Source organism: Melopsittacus undulatus, chromosome 2, assembly GCF_012275295.1.
Source record: "Melopsittacus undulatus isolate bMelUnd1 chromosome 2, bMelUnd1.mat.Z, whole genome shotgun sequence".
NCBI lineage: Eukaryota > Metazoa > Chordata > Aves > Psittaciformes > Psittaculidae > Melopsittacus > Melopsittacus undulatus.
This window is the reverse complement of record NC_047528.1, coordinates 92,175,484-92,191,245: the sequence shown is the minus strand read 5'-3', so window position 1 is coordinate 92,191,245 and position 15,762 is coordinate 92,175,484. Positions and strand designations below refer to the sequence as shown.

The following is a 15,762-nucleotide window of genomic DNA, read 5'->3' as shown; positions in this document are numbered from 1 at the left end:
TTTTCCATTGTGTCTATTACAGTGTTTTCTGCGTGGTTCACCCCTAACCAAATCAGTCAGATTCTTGATGTGCTGCTGCACCTTGCAGAACATGGTGTCCAGATTTAGCATGGGATGTTGTATAGGGCAGCACAAGAAGAAAAAGGCTTGTGTGTGAGATTTTTATACGGGTGATAATGACATAAGAACCAACATATACACTTGATATCTGGGTGAAGCCTACTGTGGTACTTTCTAAAGGAGTCTGCTGACAGGGATACAAAATTCTATTGGAAACTTTTTTCAGGGAAGTTCTGAAACACACCTGTAGTGGAGACAGGCAGTATTGTGCTGTGACACACCTCATCTGAAAATATCTCCCCTGACAAAGTACACTAGAAATGTGAGGAGCTTCTGCTGATCTGCTGCTGCTCTAAGTTATGAGCTCCTGTAGACATAGTCTGTTACTGGGAGAATTTGGTTAGAAGTTGTGAGGAGCCCTGAAGTTTATTTTCTGTTTATATAAACTTAACTTTGGTGTGTATATATATATATATATATATACACATTATTATTCTCTTCCCCCAGTGCCTACAACATTCCTAGTTTTCGTGCTGGTGCTCAGTTGCTCAGCTCATTGAGCGGATACGCCTACACCAAACGAGCCTGGAAAAAAGAAGTTCTCGAGTTGTATATGGATCCAGCTTTTTTCCAGATGGACACTTCATGCACTCAGTAAGACATGAGGCTGTACCACTCCAACATTCTATTCTGAATTCACAAAGAAAGGCTTTAAAGGAGAATGGCTAATATTGGAAAGAAAATTCGGTTTAGTACTTTCTTACAGAATGCAATAATGTTAGAAATGGGTCTCAACTACTAATTCTGCTAATTAGTATATTAGTTATAATTAGTATAACTACATTATAGTTCATAAGAAAAAACTTATCCCTTAGTGATTAGGGAACTGCATACAGTAGAGCTGGAGGACCTAGAATGCAGTAGGTGTTAATCCAGGTAAGAGTTCATATTGAATACTGTTTGGAAACTCTTTATTGTATGACAAGTTTGACCAGAATCTTTTCTGAAGTGAATCTGTACCAAAGTTTTCTCTGGGTATCTAATTTCTTCTGTATCTTACTCAGCTGGAGATCCATTGTTGATCATCTTCTGACACACGAGAAAACTATGTTTAAAGATTTGATGAGTGAGTATCAGCTACTGATAACTTATTTCTACATTAATTTGAAATCTGTTGGCTTTTTGAGCTTTTGGGTGCATTTATAACATACTAATGTATCAATAAAATACAGACAATGCTGCATCTGCATAATTGATTATATTGCCAACTTTATTCACAGACAAAAACTGTGCTAAGTTAATTCTGTGTTCTGATCATGTCTAAAACACACCACAAGTATTTTTGTTCTAGAAGTGCTAATGCTGGACTCCTGCATTCACATTTCACTATAATTTCAAGTTACTGAAGTGTGACCTTTTGCAGATGTTCCCTGTTAGAAAGCAAGAAGGCTTTGGCTATTTTTGCAGGTGTCTCTGTACTGGCATTGAGCTGTGGGAATGTGGTGCACCAGTACAGCAAACCTTCAAGCAATACATTTTGACCTCTAATTCAGGCTTCATGAGAGTGCAGGGGAGTAAGTTCTGGGGGAAAGGGTGGGATAGGACCTCCTAAATTTGCCTAGAGCTTCAAAAGAAAAAGCAGCTTTAGCCTCTTTTTCAGATTTTCTAAAAGAACAGCTGAAGGTTTACAGTGCAAAACTAGTCCACCAATCAGTAGAACCAAAGTTGGGATTAAGGCATTTCAGGACATAGGAATTATTTTCTGCCCAAACCTCAAGAAGTTTTTACATGGTAGATAATTGTTATCTCTATTACAGATATGCAGAGCAGCGCCTTAAAATTGTACCCAAGTTTTGAGCAGAAAGCAATGCTGCTAAAACGGCAAGCTTTCGCTGTCTTTAGTGGAGAGATTGATCAGTATCATCTCTATCTTCCCTTAATACAAGGTAAGATTCGTAATTTCACCTGCCTTTTTTTTTCTTGAGCTGTAACAAATATATAAATTGTTTAGGAAAGGAATGCCACCTATTTTCCAACACATCCATTTTTAAAAAGTTTTTAGCGAAAGTTACAGTGCTGTGAATCTCTGAATTCTAACAAATAAATAATCTCATTACGAGGGGGACAGGAATCTGTGTTCCAAAGATGTTGGTCTGTTAATATAACAGAAAATGTGATTATTTTGTGGTAGTCTTCCAGCCACTTTTGAGCTGTTGTTCTTCTCCTTAAATGTCAGTTTTGACAAAAATTTTTCCAATATAAAACCACCATGTCTTCAGACTTTCCCTGATTCACAACTTTGTTACTACAGTGCAAGGGATTCAACCCAGAACACGTGATAAAGCACAAATTTTGTTTTGACTGCCTGCATTTTTTATTTCCCAAAACAGTACTTTTTCAGGAAAATATTACTCTTTGTTTGTTTGTTTACTTTTCATGTTTACTGCAGAACGACTGACTGAGAATCTCCGTATTGGGCAGACTTCTATAGTTGCTGCACAAATGTTTCTCTTCTTCAGAGTTCTTCTGTTAAGGATTTCACCTCAGCATCTAACCTCATTGTGGCCAATTATGGTAACTGAATTGGTAAGAAATAAGTAGTAATTTGAAAATAATGGTTTTCCTATTTCATCTCTCGCTTCCTCCCAAATAGACTCCCTGTTCAAAAAAGGAAATGTTTTAATAGTTTTACATTAGTGTACAGTAGTTTTACATTAGGAAATACCTTTTTCATTAATTTTATTGTTGCTGCTAATGAAATCTCTTGCATGACTTGCTATTTTTGGCAAGTCATAAGAGTAAGCTAGGAGTCTGTAATTCCTTATGCTATGTGAAGGATATCTCTTTTGTGATTGAGTTCCATGAATGTTTCAGCATCCCTGAAAAAAATAATTTATTTCTTTACAGATTCAGACATTCCTACAGCTTGAAGAAGATTTAACTGAGGAAGATGAACCATCAAAGTAAGAATTACCATTCATCTGACAGAGTACTTGTGGAAGCAGATAATGATTGTGCTTGTTCTGGATTTGCTTATTTATTTATTTATTTGCATAATTTTCTAAGATAGGGAGCAGACAATGGGATTTTTTGTTGTTGTATTTGTGTATTTCTGGTAATGATGAGCCATAGTTTAGGATATCCCTTTTCAGCAGCTAAAATAGTGATAAGTTAAAAAAAATCAGTGCCACTTACTAGTTGCATACAAAAATAGAAGAGATGCTAAGTCAGCATTTGAATATTTTAACATGTTGCCATTTTTTCTGAATATTTTTGATTACTTTTTCTTCTGCAGCTTTTTATACTAATCACAATGCTTATACAGAATAAGAGCAGGTTTTGTTGTGCATAGGTGTGAGTGCTTGTTTGTGTAAACATGTACATTTCTGTTTTGCTGAATGAAAAACATTTAGTAGATTCAGGTTTTAATGGTATGTTTCCTAATTGTAACTAACACAGGACCAACAGCAAAATCAGCAAACAGAAAGTCTCAGGTGATGGCAGTGGATCTGACATACACCAGAATGAGCTGTCCTTGTACTTATCAGCTTGTAAGTTTTTGGACACAGCACTTTCATTTCCACCTGATAGGATGCAGTTGTTTCAGATGTAAGTACTCTAATTACTTATCTGTTTTCTGAGTTGTTACCACTCTTATCCTTTGAAATAATCCAGATCTGTTTTCTGGTAGACATAATTTTGCCACCAGTTCTTTTTACAGTTGCAGATGTTGTTATTCAGACAAATGTAATTTGGGGTATTTTGAAAAACAATTTGGTCTTGTCAATGCTGGAGGATTTCATCACCCTTCTCAGAAGGTTCTTTAACTTGGAGAATTTGGGAGAAGAAAAAGACAGAAACTGTTCCTCATTTTCCCTTTGCACGCACTTGGGATTTTTTTGGACCTAGTTGCATTTAAATACCGACATGATAGTAATATCCTTGTTCATTAAATTCATCTCTTATAATAACATAAAATTGTAGTTATGACTGCCCTTTCTGTAAATAAACCAGTGTTCTACTAAACTACGTATGGTCCAAGCAAGGATTTTTTTCTGTCTGTCTTCTTATCAAGTAAAAATCCATTTGTTTCAGGTACAAATGGGCATTTGTCCCAGAGGTGGACACAGAGTCATCTACTGTGACTTCTCACCTGGTAGAAAATCATCAGGAATGCAGACCACACATTATAAGAATCATGGATTTGCTGAAGATGAAATATGGGGTAAAGAAATAATGCTTCACTTGAAACTTGAATCTTTCTTTTTTCCTTTTTTTTCACTCCATTAACTTACCTTTCTAAACAAGTGACAAGATTTTAATTTAGGCAAGAGGTCTTTAGATAGTCTAATAAAATTCATGAGGCTTTTAAAAATTATCTGCCTGCTTCTGCATGTAGATCTTGAAGATGTATGATTGCATTTGAATGTGAGGGAACAAGAGGTAGTTTTCCTATTGTTACCTTAGATCTTCCCACACCACCCAGTGAAAACAATTTGTCTCAGACCCGACCGGTATTCATAAAAAAGTGCGTGTTGTACTTTGCCAAAAAAAAAACTTTACCATAAATTACCATCAAGATTTCATTTAATTCTTCCAGAAAACAAAACAAAACAAAACAAAAAAACTGGCATTAATATTTCTCAGAGATAATCTGGTTGTTTGATTCTTAAGGCTAGTCCAAATCTTCAGTTTTCTGAATTGACGAGGCTTTCATATAATGGAACCTTGAATCCAAATATGGAAGTATCTCTGTATGCCACCTATACTATTTTTATCATGATACAGTTGTAGACTATGGATCTCTTAGCATGAAAAACTGTACAGCACAGGAGTTCAGACAAGCCATAAAATTGTGTCTTTAGTAAACCTCTACTTGTTTGCTTACAGGAAACGAATAACACTGAGAGAATTTCCAAGAAGCACAAATTTCCTCTTTTGAACTTCCGTTCTATATCTAGCATCACGCAGCTTATGCCCTTCTTCAAGACTCTGTGTTGCGCATTTACAACAAACAGGAGTGAGTCCCAGAATTCACATACTCCTGCATCTCCCCCTGTGGACTCTGTTGGCAGTAATGGCATAAAGGTCTTGCAACAGCTTGAAGAGAACGTTGAATGTGACTTTCTGGAAAACATGGAAAGTTAAGCCACACATCAGACCCTTGACTCGTGAACGAACAGAAAAAAAAGGGAAAACTTTACTGCAATTCTTTTTTCCCCAGTTTTGAAACTACATTTTGGGTTTTCTTCCTGCTGTTATGGAGTGCTCTTCAATAATCCAGGTTTCTGAGTGGGGTTAAAAAGCAGGATTCTTAAGTTCTTGTGGGGGAAAAGAAAAAAGTACAGTTTAGTGGCAATTTATCATAGTTACTGTATTATTTGACTTTTTTTCAATGTGAAGGATTAAAGAGATTTTGTACATAGAGGAAGAATATTTTTGACTTGGTGGAAGTAGCAATTGTACCATTTATTCAATAACTTCTCAAGTAAGAATTTTAAACTGCTTTTGGAATTGTGTTCTGAAAGTAAATTTAAGAAAAAGCTAATACTGCATGTCAGTGTACAATCAGCTTGCAGATAAGCCATTTCCTGAGGTTAAAGCCTGCTCCTATTCCTTTCTTTAACTTGCCCTAAAACTTATCCATTCTATATAAATCAACTAAATTTCAAACAGATATATTTTATAAGTCTCAGTACTGTGCAAATAACTGCAGACTTACCATGTTTGTAATTTTAACTCTGTACTATAATAGCATTCTTCAGGATTAGCAACTCCTAAATAAAAAATAAACACTCGTAAAAGATAAACCTATGCAGTAACATTTTGTAATTTATGTTACTTGAGGGTTTTTAATTTTTATTACTTGATGAAAAGTATTCTAATTTCTTTTTTCTTTTAATTAAAAAACTTTGTTCTTTCAGTGACTAAGGCCACTTTGCAACTTCTGAAATGCAACTAAATGATGGTAATTCTGTATAAATACAAATTGCTGCATACAACAGCCTAATTAAATGAAAATAAAATTACTTTTTTTTAATAAAAAAGAATGTATTTGGCTGTTACTAGGTGTTAAAAGAGGTAGGGAGATCATCACCATGCCATTACTACAGTAATGTTCAAGGTGCAGCTTATTTTAGAATTGCACTGCTGCCACCACCCAGGACATGGGAGACAGGGATTAGTTCTACCACCAAACAATACAGTTTCATATCTAAAGGACACTCCTGATGGCCAGTGGATAAGCACCATTGTAGCAACACATACAACAAAAGGCTTAGTAGAATATTTTTTAAATAAGAAGATGGACTACATTGAATTTTCATACTTAGTGGACTGTCTGACTCAATTTGCAATACTGGTTTGTCTGGGCAGGGATGTTCATTATTTTTCATGGTGAGAAGCTTTGTCTGCTTTTGGTTTTTTTTTTTAATACACCTTTACCTTCAGAGAATTGGTTTTGTAAGAAAGATATACCTGTGGACTGTTACGTGCTACTAGAGTTGTTTGGAACACTGCAGCCGAGGTAAATGTGCTGGATACTGAAATTCACCACTCTTGGTTTTGCTAATTAAAAAAGGACATACAAAATGTGTGGTCTGATGTCCCCAGGTTGTGAGGTCAGGGATGGTTTTGTTTTATCTCTGCAGTGTATTTTACCTACAGATAATATGAATTTCATCTTTGTATTATAAACTAAAATAATGAAACACTGATCATGCTTTACTATGTTAATACTGTAATGCTCTATGAAGGTGATACTGTAATAGGCTTATGCTTAAACTTAAATTTGAATTCTTATGGCTACTTTGATTTTTTTTTAGTTAAGGAAAGTGACAGACTGAAGCATAAAACTGTGCAGTTACTAATAATGTGAATGTATTAATATAATTTATTAATGTTCTCTAATAGTACTGTAATGAGCACAAGTTAAAAGTTATCCTTTTAAAGCATTACTGGAAAATTGGAGAAGAATGTTTTTAAAATGTTTGTGTTCATTACTTACACATCTTCAATAATTCTTAATGAGAATATCGCTAATACTCAGGATGATTTGATATTTTTACTTTCAGCTTTCTGATGGTTGCTTTCTATACTTGGGTGTTCCCCTTAAAATACTGATGAGATGCTGTCAAATGGGCTATTAAAACCTAAGACAACTTTTTGCCATCAAACCTTCAATTTTTACATTCTCCCATAAGCTGTAAACCCATGTCTTCACATAGTTTCCTTGCTAACTGGAGGTGCTGAACTAGTTACTTAGATGGAGGGTTTTGTCATCCTTCCCCTCGAAAGGGAATGTCCCATTCTGGCTGCCTGTACTTCAGACGTGCAGGGGATCAGACATCAGTTACTTCCTCCTTAGCTGTGGTGGTGAATTTTAATCACAGAATCTGTGACTTAGTCTTTATAACTGTCAAACTTCTAAACTGATCTTACCTTCTACTAAAGCACCACTTGCTTTGAACTCCTGCCTTCATACAGACATTTAGCTCTGTCCTGTGGTTCTGCAGATGGCTGCTTTAAATGGCCTTAGATATTTGTGACTTGCAGAATCCTTTCACTGCAACAGAATCTAATTCTGAAAAAGTTCCTTAAAATGTAGTATATAAGCAGATCTTTTATCAGTATAAATAGCATGTGAATAAGGGGGAAGGGGCAAGTCCTCCTTGGGTGGTGGACGGGCACAATTACAGAGTCCTAAAGGTATCTCTAGCAGTGCAAACTTTATACCTTTTCTATATGGGACTGTTGTCATTTTAGTTCTTACGGTACTGCTGTTAAATCCATGCGAAGGAGGGTTGTACTTCTTTAATGCTGGTACTGCCAAGGCATGGTAACTGTAGATAAATCTGAAAAACTTTTGCCTAAAACTCAGTATCAAGAACAGTAGAGAAAATGCTTTTGCTTTACTGTGTAGTTCTTTGGTTGTTTTCAGGATAACCAAGCTTTCTCTTTTGGATACTTCAGCTTTGAGATAGCATAGCCACAATGCATGATATGCAGAGGGAGACATATTCAAATGGATTTCATTTTCCTGAAGGAAAAAGCTAGCAGGTACAATGAAGGTGATTGCCATAGAACAGCAGAGCTTGAAATGCAGAGCATTAAGTAATGGTTAAATGTATTATTTGAGTGCAATTCTTCTAATAATATTAAATGTTATTTTGAAATACCTTTTCAAATGCAAGTCTCATTTTTCAAATTACTTTTACTGCTCACTCATCAACTTTTATCTGACTCTGTAAAAGCTCTCAAATTCTGTTTCAATGGATGAGGGCTCTGTACAGAACCCTGAAGACCACAATTCAGACCCTAGCTGCAGCAGCTCAGTGCTAAGTCCCATGCTTGCTGTGGGACAGACTGCATCCCTGCCTTCATTGTCCTTTCATGGTATGCCCCTACTGCTCTGTGTCCTTATCTTTTGCATCCCTGAACCTTCCACCCTGGGATCCCTGTTCTGTGGTCTCAGGATGAGTTTTCTGGGCTTGTGTGTATGGAAGAGCTGCATGGCACCGGTGGAGAAAGCTGCTGCTGCTGCAGAATGGTGGGTGGGATGTCACTGACTGATTGAGATGCACTGATGACCCCTCATCATGGAGGGAGTGCCTCCCCCTGAGAAATTCAGGACTGCTGCTCCGTAAGGCTTTCTTGGCATGCATGGCTTTCCAAACATCATTCTGTGCATTTCTATATGTTTAGGCAAAGTGCCCTGAAAAGGTAGCCATTTCATTTGGAAGGAGGAAAGTCTTCCGTACACCTGAGCTTGAAGACCTACGGGCAGAGAAGTGTGGTTTGATGGATTTTAGATTAGAGTAGGTAGAGTAGTGCAGATTTAGAGGGTGGTTGAGACACTGGCACAGGGATTGTCCCATCAAGGGATTGTGGCATCCCTGGCAGTGCTCAAAGCCAGGTTAGACGGGGCTTTTGAGTAGTGGTTTTGGTGTAGTTGAAGGTGTCCCTGCCCGGGGCAAGGGGCTGAAACTGGATGGTCTTTAAGATCTCTCCCAACCCAAACCATTTTGTGATTTTGTGAAAGCTGCTTTTCATCTTTCACCCTTTCTCCGCGGTCTTTGTAACGCTGTGCGATGTACCCGCTGCGGGTCCGCGGAGCACTCCCACCGCCACCACAGCTCCCAATGCCAGCCCAAAGGCCAGCAGGGCCGAGCCTCCACCCCCCCGGCAGCTGCTGCTGCCAAACCACAGCCAGGCGGCCCCGCCCCTCTCCGCCAGACGGAGCGCTCGGTGCCGGAAGCGTTAGTGGAGGGGGCGAGGCGGAAGTGCGGGTTACAGGCTCTTCCGCCCGCCCCGGCTCTCGCTGTGGTACAAAAGATGGCGGCGAAAACACAGGGCGGCATCCGCTTCAGCGCGGTGAGTGGTGCGGGGCGAGAGGCGCCCAGCCCGGGGGGTGTTGACGGGCACCTCAGCGGACGGGCTCTCTTCCTCTCGGCCGCCGTCGGCGCGGGGGTCGGCGCGAGAGCGCCGGTGCGAGGCGCGCGGTGGCCGAGGGGCGGGCTGGGCTGGGGGAAGGCCGCTTTGGGGAGCAGGGAGCTGCCGTGCCGCTGCTGGGAAGCAGCTCGTTTACCCCCAGGGAAAGCAGGGAGCGGAGTCCAGCCGGGTTGGGAGTGGCGCCTCGGCCTCTCTGGCGGGTAAAACGTTGCCGGCCAAGTGTCGGGAAGAGCGGGTTCCGCCTAAAATAAGCCAGCACTTTCTCGCCGTGTGCTGCCCTCGGCAGCTTCTTACTCAGCCCCGGGCGCTGCACTGGCGAGTGAAGCCGCTGGTAGCTGCAGTGGCCGGGCTGGGGGAGAGACGAGCGGGGTGCTCGCCTTCCGTCGCGGCACAAACTCGGCTCGTTTGGTTCGGGCTGAGCGGGCGGGGAAGTTCGCTAGCGCGGGTAGGTTGGCTCGGGTACTGGGGGTGGGATTTCGTGGCCTGCTGTAGGGAAGCAGATAATGCAGCTTTTGAACATGTTGTGTCCTACAGTGTAAAAGGCTCTTTTCTAGGGAGCAATAGAGAGCTGATGGTCACAGTCTCTTCTGTTGGCTTCTGTCCTTTGGAAATAGGTTGGGTTTCCTCAAAATATTTTCATTAGTTTCGGAAGCATGTATAAACAACGCAGGCAGCGTAAGCAGGCCTGGTAACCCGTTCTCACTCTGGCATTATCTCACTTTTGCTCAGCTGTATGATGAGACAGATCAGGGAGGTGATCCAGGTTAAAAATAAGAATTTAAAAATGGGTTTTAATTCGGATCAGCTCCCTGATGGGGTTCGTCGCGGAGTCATGTAACCAGACTGCATAACTGGGAGGAAGAGAAAGGAAGTGGCAGTGGGGTTGTTCCCCAAGAAGCTGTGAAATGCTTTCATAAGATATATTTTTCAGTGGTAATTCGATCTGTGCATGCCTTATCATCTGTCAAGGACAGAAAAGCTCCAGTTTTCTTGGAAAGCTATAATTCTCAACACTGCTTGTTTTTGAGAGTTAAGCTGCTCTATTTGTAAATATTTGCTGGCCTTAATTATAGGAGATGCTTCTCTTAGTGCAGCTTATAATATGCACCGTATATGCAGTTTGAAGGAGGGAGAGGTTTAGCTGTATCTCCAAATGGAATTTGGCTGCATTTGGACTCAGGAGGGAAAGTGAAACCACTAACAAAACTCGGTCACAAAATATATTAGGCCCAGTCATCCTAACACAGCTAAAAGTGAGTGCTCACCAGAGAACTAACTCTTTCTTACTGTACTTACTGAACTCCAATTATTTGTGAGCTAATTAAAATGGTGCTTTGAATGAAGTATAAGGAAACAAAATGGGATTAAATATTTCCTGGTGAGTTCATCAGGAAATGGCGAGTTGTTGCTGGTAGCTATATATGTTCTGGAGCAGACTAAAAAGATAATGGCCATAAGCCACTATTCTTTGTGGATTTTTAATTAGACCTTCTTGTGTGCCCTTTTTTTTGTGCTTTACATGACCAAAAGGTGCTCTGAAGTGCTTTCCTGTGAGCTAGTCTGGGATAGTTGGTCACCTTTTGCTTGGGGGAGGAGGGGGAGATGGGTATTAGAGACAGTTTATTACAGTTCCCATGTTCCAGAACCAGTCTTCTCATTTCTTACGCATGTTGACAAGTTCCCAGTTCTGTGTACCACCTTCAAGCCTTTCTTGAAACTTTACTGCTTGAAACAGTGTTCCAGAGAAGATCAGGATGATTCTGGTGTTTGCTTATAGAAGATGTTGTTTCTTTAAGGTGCTGGGTTTTTTTTTGAGGTTTATCACCTAATGCAGCAGTGAAAGGACAGATGGAGAAGCTTTGCATTACACGGACAATATATTAAGATTTTCTTGCCATGGATATGCACGCTTTTTGCTTCACAGAAAACAAGGACACTTATTCGTGATTATGTCAGTGTTGATGAAACTGAGGTTCCTTCCTATGTCAGCGTTGCCTGCTGACTAGAGGAGGCTTGCAACTGTGAATTTATGCCTTTGTCAAAACTACAGTCAAGACTTTTCACCAAGTCCATATTGCTGAGGCTTCAATGCCAGCAGTTAACTCCAGAGGTTGAAGTCTACCTTGTGTATGGTTGGATTTTTTTCCCTGGCTAGTAGCAGAGAAATGCTTTAGCAGCAAGTTGAGTAGATGCTGAATGCTTGAATGTCTATTTGTGTGCTATTGAGGTTGTTTTTAGTGTTAGGTTTTATGTTTTGACAAGAAGGAATTTTAGGTGGAAAAATCCCCAGTTGTTTATTGTGTGTTGTGATCATGAAGCTTAGAAAGCAAAGCAACAACTGCTGCCAGCGCTGTTAAATACTGAAGTGAAGAGAATGGTACAGAGATCTTTATATCTACTGAGTTACTGTATGGTAGAGGAAGAAAACTGAAGGTCCTTTTAACCACATGTCATGGCATATGTAAGATTTCCATTAATAGATTTGATATAATTTTCTTCCTGGATTCTAAATTATTTGTACGTATCTTTTAAGCATTTGAAAGGGGCACAGTGCCTTAGCTTTATTAAACTTGAGTTTTAAAGCACAGGTGGCAATGAAGAATGGCATGTCTGTCCATACTTGTACTCTAGCTCATTGGAGAAATGCAGGAATTAAGTTGCAGTCTGAAAGTGTGTCCTGTGCTCTGACAGCCTTAGAATAGAAGTGAGATTTAGTGGTAATTTCTGTTGTGACCAGAACTGAGGCTGTTGCCTTATTCCTGCTCCAGCACCTCACTCACGGCTCTAGAACTTGCCTGCAACATTACTCACTTTCACTGCTGCATGAACTTTAAGTGGTTACTTGCTATTTAGATTTTACTAACTACGTGTTTGTCAGTGTAGTAGTTCTGTAAAATTTATGAAATACAGGTACATACATGCTATTTTCAAGTGTTTTTCAATTTTTTATATATTGTATGGATTATATTTTTTGAAGTAACTGCACTGTACAAGGACTGTTTCCAGTGTTATGTATTCATAGGTGCCACTTTTCACACCATCAACATAATTATGCCAGTGAGGCTTAAGCATATATATGCAGTGGGTTGTGTTTAAGGCCTTGTAAAAGTATAATTACAGATAATCTCAGTGATAATGTGAATGCCAACTGTATCTGGCTTAATAGGTACATTTTTCCAGACACTGCATTGACAAATAGTTAACTTTTATATGGATATTTAGTTCTGGTTTTCCTAGTATTTTGATCTATGTGAATATGCATGAACCCAGACTTTCAAAAATCACTTGAAAATACTTTTTGTCACTGAATACATCCCATAAATAGGTACTTTATTTGCATATCCCTATCTAATCCTAGTAGTGGCTACGTTCCTCTGGTTACATATCATAAGTGAGGATAAAATGTATGAGATTGACTTGCTAGAAGTACAAATCGCTACTTGAGAGGGTCTGGCAGGTGAATTTGATCAACATGGTAAAAGAAGCAATGACAATAAGACATTTGAGTATGTTAGGTACTGCTCACCTTTCAGGTAAGGTTTAATACTCATGGGTATGCATCTTAGTACATTTTTAACATTTAAGAGCATATATATGTATAAGCTTCTATTACTAGATTTGGGCTAAGGCTTTGATGTAACCTCTAGAATAGTTCCTTGTATTTTTATAAAAATGGTTTGGATAAGATAACAATATAATCTGTGCTCAGAACATAGTATGACACTGTGCTGAATTTTGTACTGCTTTTTTGTCTTCAATAGCTATATTAATGTTCCCTTTAAAAGGTGTTAAAATTCCAGTATCTGAAAGTAAATTAAATTACAGCCTTTAGGTAGTGTTGTACAAACAAGCTTCATTTAATGTTACTGTATTTTAAAAAATGCTTCTGGTTTGGCATAATTGAAAAATGCAAACTAATGTAATTGTTTGTGGTTTATTTCAGCTTTGTCCGAAGTTCTTGCATACCAACTCTACCAGTCACACCTGGCCTTTCAGTGCAATTGCAGAACTTATAGGTATGTGATCAATAGTTTGCCTCAGTACTTGATTGTAATACTTTATTTTTTTGTTACAGAACTTTTTTCCTTCTCGTGGGGGGAGGAGTTGATCCTGTTACCATTTGGAATCTTTCTTTTTTTGGGTTGTTTTTTTTTTTTTGTACAGTCACGTTGACTTTTGTGGTGGTGCATCCCCCACCCCTAAGGAATTCCTCTTAAGTGCAAGGAGTTTGCTGTACCAGGAACGATGGTTGCCTGGCACGCAGAGATCAGGCTGGGGTTGGGTACTCCCTGATTGTACAAGGAGATGTTTTGGGATAATCAGTCATGCTCTAACAACTTGGAATATCCTATTGGAGTTGTGCAACTGGTGGGACTGATATAGAAGTGAGGCCAGGATGGAAATTTATTGATGACTAAAGCAAATCATCTTATGACCCTATAAATAGTGGACACAAGAGAGAGAGACTTTGGGCTCTCCTGAATTGCAGCTGGTTGCGACTAGGTATCTCCCTCGGAGTGGGAAGCCTCTCAAAGTTTGTAAATTCTCAAGTTTACAAAATAGGAGGACTGTTTATCAGGGCTGTTACTTCTGATCACTGATACTCAACCCTTTTCCCACTGAGGAATGCTGAAAAAGCTGACATGAGTATTTTCACTGCATCTGAGGGGAATTTTTAACAGGACTTTTTATATGTGTACATTATTTACATACATATGTATGTACATATATACATATAGCTTTCTCTGTGTTTTGGTTTAGGTATTTGATTGTAAGTGTGTATGTATGGGTTGACAATAGGAGAGTGGACCTTGCCATCGAATTCTGTTGAATCATTTATAAATATCTATTAAAGTAACTTTTACTAATGTCTCTGGTGATTCTTTGTCCAACCCAAACCACTCATTTTCGCTACAACTTTTTTCTGAACAGCGTATGTAATACCTGATATCAGTTGCAGGTGTCTTGTATGATTTGCTGGGCTGTTTTCTAAGGGTTGCCAAATATAGAAGACTGTGGGACCAAGTGAGTTGCTTCTCTCCTATTCAAATGCAAATCTACTGCCTTTTTCTCTTGTCAGGCCCAGGGAGTATTAAGGCTGAGTGCACATTCCAAAGACATATGTATACTGGCATCCTGTAAACACAGCTGGCCACAGACAGATTGTCAGACAGGAGGCCAGTAACTTTGCAAGAACTCACAAAACAGTGCTTGAAACATGAGCAGCACATATGGCCTTACCCTCTTCCTGCTTCCTGCCTACCTGGGTTTAAAGTTCAGTATTGGCACATATGTGTACTCTCACTCACTTATTACTCATTCTTTTCCATGTTTTTGGGTGTTTTGCCAAGACCTGGGAGTCGTTCCAATACCTTTGCCTGGGCTTCTTACCAGTCTCTAGCTTAGACCTTAGATCTCACCCCAACTTGTCCCCCCTGATGTTTGCTAGCAGAATGTGTGCAGGCACACACTGAGAACAGAGTGTTCATGCTAGCACAGGAAATCATAAGAAATAACATTCAGTAAGAGCAGAGTGGCACAGAGTCCAGCCATACAAGCATACTGACCAGCAGCCAGCTTGCACACAATCAGTGTGTACTATCCTCTTCTCCCCAACCTTCTACCCACTATACCATTCTTTGTACGTGCACTTTGACTTTTCCTTTTTCTTCAATGCTTCCTCAAAACATTCAGTAGTAATTTTTGCACAGTCACAATACTCAAGCATCACAGTTTTCTTTTGGATTATCAAATTACTGGCTGAACATCTTCAGGATTATACTAGAGTGGTTCCTTTTAATGGTCTGTCTGTCAGTGTCCTCTGCTTATGTTATTGTCTCCGCTGTCCTCTGTTAGCGGAGGGGCAAGAGCTTAAAAGGCAAATTTCAGCATACACACCATTAACATTTTAGGCAAGTTCACATAAATTAAAATTCAGATCTCAATAACTGGCAGGGCAGTGTATATGTTTATTAGCTCCTGTTGATCATCTTGCTTTTGATTTTGAATAGCAGTTAACTGGATATCTTTAGGATTGCTTGTTTCCTGAGTTAGGGGATGATTAGTGGACTTCTTTTGGTTCCTCAAAATAAAGGTGTGGTTTAGAAAGGCTTTTCAAGCTTATTTAGCAGTTGGCTACTGCCAAAGGGAACAGCTCTTCTGGTACACATTCCTTCACTTCCTATGTGCACATTTTGCTGTTGTTAATCTTGAAAATTAACCTAAGAAAAGAAAGTAGAAATTTCTCAGCTA

General features: G+C 39.3%; 2 protein-coding genes across 3 annotated transcripts in view; both read left to right on the top strand.

Annotated features, from left to right (window-relative positions):
• DOP1B (DOP1 leucine zipper like protein B) overlaps window positions 1–6,716 on the top strand; it is a 51,212-nt gene extending 44,496 nt beyond the window's left edge. The window contains exons 30-37 of the mRNA XM_005151673.3: window positions 568–714; window positions 1,125–1,186; window positions 1,878–2,006; window positions 2,510–2,646; window positions 2,968–3,023; window positions 3,520–3,669; window positions 4,156–4,285; window positions 4,951–6,716. Coding sequence (XP_005151730.2) covers window positions 568–714; window positions 1,125–1,186; window positions 1,878–2,006; window positions 2,510–2,646; window positions 2,968–3,023; window positions 3,520–3,669; window positions 4,156–4,285; window positions 4,951–5,208 — 1,069 coding nt within the window. The 3' untranslated portion in view covers window positions 5,209–6,716. The remainder of the gene's footprint in view (window positions 1–567; window positions 715–1,124; window positions 1,187–1,877; window positions 2,007–2,509; window positions 2,647–2,967; window positions 3,024–3,519; window positions 3,670–4,155; window positions 4,286–4,950) is intronic.
• A 2,649-nt stretch (window positions 6,717–9,365) lies between these two features.
• MORC3 (MORC family CW-type zinc finger 3) overlaps window positions 9,366–15,762 on the top strand; it is a 29,724-nt gene continuing 23,327 nt past the window's right edge. For both annotated transcript variants that reach the window (XM_034074382.1, XM_034074383.1), the window contains exons 1-2: window positions 9,366–9,432; window positions 13,454–13,526. In XM_034074382.1, the coding sequence (XP_033930273.1) occupies window positions 9,394–9,432; window positions 13,454–13,526 (112 nt within the window). In that variant the 5' untranslated portion in view covers window positions 9,366–9,393. The remainder of the gene's footprint in view (window positions 9,433–13,453; window positions 13,527–15,762) is intronic.